The sequence below is a fragment of the Periophthalmus magnuspinnatus genome, chromosome 21 (genome assembly GCF_009829125.3).
Source record: "Periophthalmus magnuspinnatus isolate fPerMag1 chromosome 21, fPerMag1.2.pri, whole genome shotgun sequence".
In the NCBI taxonomy this organism is placed as follows: domain Eukaryota; kingdom Metazoa; phylum Chordata; class Actinopteri; order Gobiiformes; family Gobiidae; genus Periophthalmus; species Periophthalmus magnuspinnatus.
Window position 1 is genome coordinate 22,356,533 of NC_047146.1, and position 11,462 is coordinate 22,367,994.

Consider the following 11,462-nt stretch of genomic DNA (forward strand, 5'->3'; position numbering starts at 1 on the left):
CTCGGATTATGCAGTTCCCATGATTAACAGTAATCAAAGTCACATTGCAGCAAAGCATTTTGGGAATGAAATTGTGTATTACTTAATGATGTAAAAAAAAAGAATCAACTCTATGATAACAGTCAAAGTGATATGGCTAACGATGGTGTCCAGACATTAAGCCTTGATTCATTGAGCCTTTGCCCTGTCAGTGCAGTAGCTCAGCTGGTGGTTTGAAGCCCGCTCCCGGCACAAACATTGTTGGTGAAGTAGTCAGAGTCAGTTATTCACACGTTTGCAGTTTGATTCCTGCTCACACCAGATGAATACTGTCTTTGCGTCCTTGGGCAAGACACTTAACCCATCTCATCACCAGTGTCTGCATACACCGTTGTATGAATGTGTGTGTAATGTGTTTTAGTACCTTAATGGTAGAAAGTCATCATATAAAGGAGACCCTGTAGTATTTGTGGCCATTTATCAGATATTCTCTATTTAGTAATGTTTACTTTTATCTGCCATGTACTTCGATTAAATATCACAAACGTGCTAGAAATAGAATCATTTAATTCAAAGTTTCTTCCTAAAAATTCCATATTTTTATTTCAAAGTCACAGTATGCACTACAGACTATTGTGTAACTTTGTTGTGCTTTGTTTTGTTGTTTTTTTTCCCCACAGAGATCCTGAGTGGAGGCGTGTACGTGGACCAGAACAAGTTCCTGTGCCACGCGGACACCATCCACTGGCAGGACATTGTGAAGAACCCTGGGGTTCACCCTCTGGTGGTGCCCACCAACAGCAGTGTGGCATGTAAGACACAACAGACTCACACATCTTACACACACATTTTAGTTTGTAATACAAGAAATACAACACAATGGCTATAGAAAAGTACAAGGTGCATTGTGTATTTTTTCTGCTTGTCTTGATGGAGATGTTATTGCTTTGGTTGGAATGTTCCACACTATGACAAGTCAGATATTTGTTTGTTTTTAATGATTTTTTCAAGCAGTAAAAATACCAGTAGTTTGTTGAGTGAAATGCCATGCTGTGAAACATTCTAGGCAAAGTAAAACTACTCCTACAGAGACATGCAAGTGGTAGACCCTCCACCAGAAACATAGTGCTTCTTTTTATAAGAAATCCCTCCTTACTAAATTCAAAATGTACACATTTTACCATTTCATTACTCACTACTATAGCGACACTTTTTGATCTATTATTATAATCCCATGCAAGTATTCTCTACACAAATAGTGACAACACAAAAACAAACAACACCAAACAATACCAAATCACCCAATGACCCAGTTCTGTCGCCATAACATCATTGGTCTTCTATTGTCCTTAACATGTAAATGACGCTCTGAGCTGCTGCAGGGGGTCTTTAAGGTGACAAGTATATACATTCATGAGGGAAACATGCGGTAATCTGTGACCTCCCCTCACCCTGTGTTTCAAAGACTGCCTTGGCCCACAAAGTCACTCTCCTTTGTCTTATTCATTTAGCACTTAAGCTGTTTGACATTTCACTCAGCAGTTGTTGTTTCTTAAGGCTGTCTCCTCTTATGGCCTGTCAGACTTTGAGAAGGGTGCCCCTAGTGGTACACAGGCTCATCATTTGCGGTATTCAGCCGTCTTTGGAGTTCTGACTGGCAGTACACGAGTAGAGCAATTTTAAACATATGTCTGACATGATTAAGGTGCACTATGTAAAAGGTCCGCCAATGACTCGTGTCCATGGTGATGTTATCTCTACCCGCAGTATGGCATTAAACTTACTTTTCCTCAGTGGTGACAGTCGGTTCACCCCACCAAGGAGAGGTGCGTCGCTCACAGTAGAATGCATGTTTTCTAGCCAATAAGACACCTGTAATGAAATACATGTACAGATTTAAGTTTTTATGCCATACTGTGGAGTATCCCAGGCAAACCGATAATAACACTACACCGATAAAGTTACATAGTGCACCTTTAAGTCCTAGATTTGTTTTGGCCTTTATATTTTTTATTATCTCTCATATGGCAGCTGTTTTAGTTTAAAGCAGCTGCAATATCTCCAGTATTATAAAACAGCACAAGCCTGACTGTATGCATTGTCCATATTATAAAGTAATACAATTGAACGCAGAGGAACATAAAGAAGACCTTGCCTCCAGCTCAGACAGTCTGGCTGCTTCACCCTCGACCCAGCCCAGGGCTCAGCTCTTTGATTTCCCAATACAAAGAAATTATGCATTTATGAGTACGATTCAAATGGGCATATACTGTCAAAGTGAGGGTCACATATTCAATTTAATAATACTCAAGTGTCTGCTGTGGTAATGGTCTGTACTGTCAGACTCAATCGTTGAAAGTGAACATGTCAAAACTGGTGGAAACAATTCAAATATTGTACTAATATGTTATCCCTTGAATATAATTTATACATGATTGGTTGAAATGAGAACAGCTCACCCATATAAACAAATCGGGTTTAAATTGATTACTGCATGACTATGTGTGCAGGATTAAGCGGATTTCCACATGATTTTAATCTATTTTTATGTATTTATTTATTGTGATACAAGTATTCATAAAGTCATTGTTCTTACTTATCGATTCTAGAGTAGTAGAGTGATAAGAGAAGAACTTCCTGACAGTGTAAGAGAATTAAAACTACAAATCTTACAAAGCTATACTTTATTCACACGTAAAATTATCTATTATATGCAATTCATTCAGTTAATAAAACAGCTCATGTAAGTCGGCTACAAAACAGCAGCTACACAGTGGGTGCTCACACAGTGGGCGACAGGAGCGTGGGGTGTTTATTCACTGATCCAAAGGTTGGCGGTTTGAATCCCGCCCTCAACATAAAAACATCATTGGTAACCGGTCAGATCCACTGACCCACAGGTTGGCGGTGCAATTCCAGCTCTCACAGATGAATGCTGCTGTTGTGTCCTTGGACAAGACACTTAACCCTGCGTGCACTGGTTTATGAATGTGTGTGAATGGGTAAGTGGTTCCTTGATGTAAAGTGCTTTGAGTGTCTTGAAAGTGGAAAAGCTCTATGAATACGATTCATATGTGTGACCATTTACACAAAACTGAAGGAGCATTTTTCAAGATATGGAGTAAGTAAATTTCCATTTCACATCGAGTTAATTACTGTAACAAGATTGGCTGCTAATTAGTTATCTTCAAACTTGCTGTTCATGCATTTAGTCCGGCCTATTCATTTGAAAACATCTTCTTATACCAGATATATGTTGCAAAACGTCCCTTTTCTTGTTTAGATTTTACTGTGGCAAAAATATTAATATGATTGTGATTATCCAGGTCACAATCTTCACATCTTCTCTCGTAGCAACTGAATAGTAATAACTGAGATTTTTAGAAGCAAAATTTGGTAATATTAACATAAATGTATTATTCAGAAAGTTTGATTTTGTAAAGCTGGTCACATGGTACAGGTTATGTTTTACACATGGAAGTGAAAGAAAAATAAGGATGTGACTGTTGTGTGCTCATTTTGACAATTGAAAAATCATTATGTTTCTTCTCATGATACTCATAAAATGCCATATTCCCTAGATTTTACACAATTAGGGATGCGTTCCATTTTTTTCAAAACTTTTGTTAGTTGTTTTGGAGTGTGTTTGGAAGCTAACAGCTCCTTGTGTGGAGAGGCTGACGGACAGAGCGCAGCACTTACCCAGCTCACTTCCCTCGCGGCCGATTACAGGCAGTCAATTAAATCCTCCAAATATGAAAAAGGCAGAGGCTACAGCTGAGAGGTTATGATTATCTACTTTGATGCATTTAGCCTAACCTTCTCCAAGCCGGATCCCTGCTGCGTTCATATGGAAATGCATAGATGTTACTCTATTTCAAGAAAGTACAGAAGCGTCTTGTCGGCGGTGAGATCATTTAGGGTTTTACTGACAAAGGAACAGGCTGTACCCTTCTAGAAGAGACGAGGCACTATTTACCTGCTCTGACGCATGATCTGTAATGTACACAGTATAGAGGAATATTTTAGATGAAGCTGGTGTAGCGTTGACAGCTTTCAAGTACTGGTAATATTAATGAGTAATGGTTATATTGTAGCCTATTCACTATATAATTATGTTGTTTCCTCATCAAAAACATACCTGGAGTTGTGTTTTGTTTCATTCACACATGTTTAACACAAAAAAACTGCATATTTAAGCTTAGTTATTCTCTCAAACACCTCCTTGTGATGTCATGTGGTAATACAGGAAGTGCTCCAGCGTTTTTTTTTTAACTCTTTTGGATCAATTCAGCCCTGGAATTGGAAATCTCTGCTAAACAAAAGGTAAAAGTTAGCTGTTAACTTGAAAACTACTGCTACAAGGGTGAAAAGAGCATTTTGAGCTTTGGAGATGTAGACAGACTAATAATAAAGGGCTATTCAAAAGTGTGTGAATGGAACAAGACACAATTCCAGGTATGTTTTTGAGGATGTAACAATGTTCTAACGTGGCTTAAAGCTACGGGACCTTTAAATGTCAACACTGAATACATATAAAAGTGAATACTTTTTTTTTTTATATATCTGTGCTACTTCTGTCAGTAACTCTCTTTCTCTTTAACTGTTACTTTTACATAGAATCATAAATAAACATCCCATTATATAATTATCAACCCACTCATTTGCTAACATTCCTACATATTTTACACACTTTTATAGCACATATCCACAATTACCATAATTACCACACGGGAACAGGCAGCTCCCAGACCACCTCAATGACGCACGGTGTCTGGAACAACAACAAGTAAACCTGTTTATCTGTACAAAGTGGCATATCTAATGTATTAAACCTATAGAAAATGACAAGCTATGGTATGCAAGGTATTCTCAGAGTGAGTAATTAAGTATCCATTGTTAATAATAGTATTTGTATGTGCTTTTTCAGGTCAGAAGTGCCATCGCTCCTGTAATGGTCGTTGTTGGGGGCCCAAGGAGGACCAGTGCCAAAGCTGTGAGTACTTTGTGACAAATACATGACTCAAAGTGTAGACCGCCCGTCCAACAACCCAAAGTCTAGCGATTTTAACCCCGCTCAGACTGATGCATTTTGCTGTTGTGTCCTTAGGCAAGGTACTTCACCCACCTCGCCTAAACTGTATTTATATATGAATATGAGTGAGTGATGGGGGGTAGTTGGAGGAGCTGATGATACACTTTGGTAGACTTGCTTCCATCAGGAGCTCCCTGGCAACTGTGGGTAGGAGTAGTGTAGTGTGAATTATAATGACTATAGTGTAAAGCTTTTATGAGGCTTGTCAAATGCGCATCTCATATGTAGGGCATTATCATTAGAGGTAGCAGTAGTAGAAGTAGCAAAAGTAGGAGTAGTACTGTACTGTAGTGGTTTAGTTATACAGTAATAGCTGTTGCCGGAGAAGTAGTAACCACGCATGCCCTCAATGTCTGAATCATCATAAAACTCATTCTATTGCTGGTAGCTACAGAGCACTAGTTGTCCTGCTGGGATTTCCTCACTGTCTCTAATGGCATCCTGCACCACATAGTCACCACTGAGACTAGAATAGTTCACTATAGAGTCTAGCCGCAGGGGACTGTCCATGTTATTTCCCCCACTGCGTGATCACCCTCAGTGGGGCTAATTCTATTATTCCCTCTTCATGAGTCAGGACTGATATTATACAGGCGTCACTTGCGTGTATATAGTTTTACAACATAAACCTGAGTAAGTCTGTATTTGTCAGTCTACTGCCAAATACATGTAAACATTATGATGAATACAGAAACATACAATTAATCTGAAGACAATTACAATTTGTTTAGCATATTTGGGTATCATAGACTGTATAAAGAAGTGGACTAAGGGAGTGTGACTCATAGCGTTCGTCTCCAAATGAAGCTCACCAAGGCTAGTAGTTATAGGGGCAAATTTGGAGCTGATTGCGAGTATCATAGCAACCAAAGAGCCAATCTGGAGTGAGGCTGTGGAAGGTAACGCCCCTTTCCGCTCGCATCGCTGGTTTAGCACAAAGTGGGCGCTTAACAACACTGTCAATCTAATCTGTTGCTAACGCCAGTGGGAGTGACCTCGGGGATAGAAGGCGCCTAATTTGTCTGTTATTAATGTTCATATCTTGATTTACGGACACAATAGTGAAATAAGCAAACATATTAAGACCAAAATGACGAGCCCAACAGCAGCAGTTATGGAGAGAGAGGTGTCAGTTTTTCTGTAGAAAATTGGAATCGATGGAGCCGGAAGTGTGCCCATGTTTTTGGCTAGCCGGTTAGCTACTGTATGTCCATTTATATATACAGTCTATGGTACCAGTACTACAAACAATGGTTGTAGCAATAGTAGTAATACCAATAGCAACAGTAGTAGAGCAGTATAAAGAAAATTGCTATCCTTCAATTACATATTAAACATTATTACTGCTTTGTGAATAATTATGTTGTTTTACATCCATTAATTATTATAGGACTGTCTGCAGGGTTCAGTTTATATAATCATTGCACCATATTGAGCAAATACGGAGAATTCAAATTGCAAAGCCAAACACATTCAAATTAAATATTCAAAAATGCATTTCCCTAGTGTCAGCGGAGTAGCAGCCACTGAGCCAGACAAAGCCCAGGTGCAGGCAGACATTTTATTCTCTCTAATTAAGACAACATTAAGCGCAGCCTTTTATTGAGAACACTTAATTACTTACATAATAAAATCTATCTCCAACTTTTAGAGGCTGCCCTGTGCCTGTAACTCAGCCAGCAACAAAACACTGCCTTTTTAGTGTTGGGATGTGGTGCCAGTAGCATAAGAAGTAGATGGAAGCAGGGAATTATGGGTAACATCACATGTGCATATCAATGTGGAACAATATTTTAATCATTCGGGGAAGAACATAGCATCATCTAACATCGAATCTCATAATAGTAATGGGGAGAAATTGAGGTTTGAGTGAATTTGACAACAAGGCCTTAATGGAGTCATGGTGGCTGAGTGTCTCGCAATCACAGCAAGAAGGTTCCGGGTTCAATCCCCAAGTCACTCAGGCCTTTCTATGTGGAATTTGCATGTTCTGCGTGGGTTTCTTCCTGGCGTTCCCGTCTACAGGCCAAAACATGCACATGCCCAAGGTAGTCCTGAACAAACCTGGCACAAGATCATGGAGATGGGTCCTCAAGTACTGCGATTTCAAACAAATTTTACTTAAAGGAAGCCAAAGTAAAACTAAGCAAAAGAAGACGCAAAAGAAGAAGAAACTGTATTTAATTTAAGATTGAAACGTAAAGCAGCATAATGTTATTTTCAAACCATATCAGTCAATCCTAACGCTGACTCTTAATTTCCAGGTTTGCGATGGATAAAATCGTTATTCATTGGTCTGATTTGATTTGATCTCAAAGTGCTGATTTTATAGTACACTCTGGGGTAAAAAATATACATTACATACACTGAATTACAAGAATAAAACCCAGTACCTCAGCTTTAACATGAGAGCAGCTAATCCTATGTTTATTTATCAAGTTAATTTGAAAGCCACAAGAAAAAGCATAATCGTTTATGTGCAGCGCCTCTTGTGACTGATGCTTCTATCCACGTTCTGTTCAAATAGTAGCCGGGGGGCATATTTTATCAAACAGATTCCCTTTGTGTTTCCCTCCACCGTTGTGTTTGCTTTTATTTATTTCATTGGTAAAGTGGAAATTTAAAGGCAAATTGATCAAAGGTATTGCATGTGTCTGGAGACAAGGCCATTTGACAAAGTGTCTTTTGAGTGAACCGGGCTGGCGCATGCTTAATGGTAGTGCGATGGTACGTTAGGCAGAAATTTGGTGCGTGTGTTTGAATGTAGCGCCGTGGCATCCATCACTGTGATAGTATCTCATCACAGCAGAGCCCACAGGCAAACGCACATAGTATATATACGTACAGTGCGTATACAGTAAAACAAATGTGATCTCATATGTGTATTTCTCCGGGTATGTTACATTATGTCATAAATTACAAGTGCTTGATTATATACTTATTTCCGTATTTCAATAGATTTATTTGATCGGGCTGTGTATGTTAGTGAGTTTATAAAAGTAAACATGTCAGATTGAAGGATGGGCTAATTTATATCTGTTGTCCCTCTCTTTTTGGCTGATTGTGTAAATAAAAAACTATCTCAACAGGGAATAACACATTGTACATACTGTCAGTTATTTCATTGACAGGGATCTTTCACAGTGTGGCATTTCACTTAACTCTAGTTTATATTTATTCATTGCTATTGATTTTTTTAATGAATATAAATAGGGCCCGAGCATGAAAAAACTGAAATCTGTAGCCAAGATGGTGTCCCTGAAACATCTGAAGCACCATCTGACCAAGACCAATCAACACCAACCAAAGCTGTTGGGAAAAGACAACAGAAAACAGAAAAAGGAACTTCCTTTTTGTAAGATAGAACTTCCAAATGATCAAGGAGAACTGACTGAGAACTCAATCATTGAAGAGCTGGAGAAGACCTCAGATGTAGTCAAGAAGGTGTCTCATGCACCAAAGTCTTCTAAAAGGTCAGAGGTAGATCTTCTCACTCTAACTCCACAGAGGAGATGAAAACCGCTACATGAAACTGAAGAGTTTGACTTTGAAGAAGAAACAAAACCTTGTAAGAAATCTAAGGTCAAACCCAACCTCACTGGTAATAAACAAACTAAAAAGACTGAGGAGTCTTCAGTAAGTCTTCAAGGTGGATGTTCAAACACCAAAGGTCACTTGCTGTCAACCTGCAAAGGAGACCAAACCTGCCAAGAAGAACCTTGTTAAACCATCCAAAGGTTATGAGCCCAAAGCAGTGATGGGCAGATGCAAGAGGCAGGAAAACTTCAAACTCCCCATAGAACTGAGGAAGATTGAGGAACCTGGAGACGAGGAGATGATCTGAAAGAACCATATTTTTAAGGGCTTTAGCTAGCTTCCATGCCAGCTGATGAAGAGCAAAGGAGATGTGGATGCTTATCTGGAATCAGTCATGAACCAACAGCAAAAGCCCAAGAAGAACAAGAAGAAGAAAAAGAAGTCAGGATCGGGCACATTGGCTTTTATGTTTAAATACTGAGAGCCTCACACAGAGACTGAACCAGGTTTCAGTCCTGGTTTGAACTGGGTTTAGTCTGAGTTTGGACCTTTATTAATCCTATATCTTAAACCTTAATTGGACAAAATGAGGACAAAACAAGGTCTAAGCTGGACTAAACCAGGACTAGCTTGGTGAAAAACAGGGTGGATTGATGTGTAGGCAAAATTTGATTTAAACAGCAGCTAATACATACAAAAATCAAACATTCTATTAACCACCAATGCAAATTACCGATTAATAAGATTTAGCAACCAACATTGCTCAAGCAAAACCAATGACACGACAAGAGGAGGAGAGACAAGAAGAGCCAAGACTGTGGAGCTTTGTCACACTTTGTCAAAGTAAACATCTAATAAATAAATTAGCTGGTGATACCTGTTGTATTGCTGATTTGATTTAGTTACAGGTAGGGCAATTTTTGCATTGAGATTGCGAGTAGATGTGTTACTTCTGTTTTAATAATACCACCAAAAATACCACTAAAATATGGCTGCAACGAAGTGACTAATTGTGACTAGTTGACTATAAAATAAAATCTCTGTATAAGGGCCCTTTACCACTGCTTGCAGTTTTAATTTTGTTTTGTTTTTGTTTAATGAAACATGTTTCTTGACCAGGGTCCCCACTTCACAGGTCTAGGGGCAACAGTAGCTCAATTGGTTTCTTGAGTGTTTGTCTACTGATCCGAAGGTTAGTGGTTCGAATCTAACAGATGAATACTATTGTTGTGTCTTTGGGCAAGACATTTAACTGATAACACCCCGATATGTGTATAGTAGTCTTGTGTGTGTGTGTGTTTGTGTGTGTTGGGGTGTTTGGGTGTGTGTGTTCGTGTGTGCGAGTCGGTGTGTGTGTGTGAGTGTGTGTGTGCGTGTGTGAGGATGTTTGAATGTATAGGAATGTGTTAATCTTAATGTATTTGTGTATGTAACAGTTATGCTCTGTTCCTGCGCTCGCCGGGTGCCACCTGTAGGGGGAGGTGGTGGGAGGGGAGGTGTTGGTGTGATATGTTAAAATGTAAGCTACCATATGTAATTAAACCAATTTTTAATAATGATTGGCCCAAAACAGAACAAAAACATGAATAGATTTCTGTGTAAATTAAACAAAAACTCAAACACTGTAAAGAACTTTTTTTTGCTATGCTTTATTGTTCATGTGCAGAACAGTGCGGGGGGTGGACAGAGGGTTTAGATACGCAGGAGCCTCCTGTACCACTTTCTCATTTTCCTCTCCAGCTCCTGCTCCAGTGCTCTGCTCATCTCCTCCATCAGGGAGCGCTGTTCCTCTGTGCTCTTCAGCTTCTGCTCTAACGCTTGGCATCTTTCAAGCTGCAGGGAGCGCTCTACCTTTGCACTACTCAGCTCCTGGTCTAACGCACTGGATCGCTCTTCAAGCAGGGAGCGCTCTACCTTTACACTCCTCAGCTCCCGGTCTAACGCAGTGGATTGCTCTTCCAGCAGGGAGCGCTCTACTTGTGACTTCTTCAGCACTTCCTTCAGCTCCTCATGGGTCTTCAAAATGGCATCCTTCTCCTCCTCGTTCTTTTGGACCTGTGACTCTTTGTTTTGAATCTGTTGGAGCATCTGGATCTTCTGCTCAGCGTCCTCTCTTGCTTACCTCCAGTTTATTAGAGAACTGAACCAGAGCAGACATGTCTCTTTTAAGGTTCGACAGAGCATGCTCCAGTCGAGTGTTCTGCTCCATCAGCTTTGCATTCTCCAAAGATTTTTCTTGCAGTTTGGATTTTAGATCAGCAGTGTCCTTGCGGAAACTTTGCTTTTCGATGTTCCATTCTTTGGATTTTTGGCTGGAGTCTTCTCGAATTTGCTTCAACGTGACTTTAATTTCAGCAACCTGTTTCTCCAGTACTTCAATATTGCTGTTTTTGGTCTGAAGCTGGTGTTTCAGCTCATCTGACTGATGTCTAAATGCTCCTCTCTCCTCCTTGACTTGAGCCAGTTCAGTTTGGAGTTTTTGGATTGTTTTGTTTTGTTTTGCTCTGCTCCTATCCAGCAGGGAGCGCTGTTCCTTCGTGCTCTTCAGTTCCTGCTCTAACGCTTGGCATCGTTCAAGCTGCAGGGAGCGCTGTTCTTCTGCACTCCTCAGCTTCCGATTTAATGCACTGGATCGCTCTTCCAACAGGGAGCGCTCTACTTGTGACTTTTTCAGCACTTCCTTCAGCTCCTCATAGGTCTTCAAAATGGCGTCCTTCTCCTCCTCGTTCTTTGGACCTGTGACTCTTTGTTTTTGAATCTGTTGGAGCATCTGGATCTTCTGCTCAGCGTCCTCTTTTTGCTTACCTCCAGTTTATTAGAGAACTGAACCAGAGCAGACATGTCTCTTTTA

General features: G+C 39.9%; 1 protein-coding gene across 1 annotated transcript in view; it reads left to right on the top strand.

Annotated features, from left to right (window-relative positions):
- The window catches only part of LOC117389172 (receptor tyrosine-protein kinase erbB-4), a 336,244-nt gene that overhangs the window by 228,192 nt on the left and 96,590 nt on the right, over positions 1-11,462 (top strand). Inside the window, exons 4-5 of the mRNA XM_033986791.2 lie at positions 660-791; positions 4,910-4,975. Coding sequence (XP_033842682.1) covers positions 660-791; positions 4,910-4,975 — 198 coding nt within the window. The remainder of the gene's footprint in view (positions 1-659; positions 792-4,909; positions 4,976-11,462) is intronic.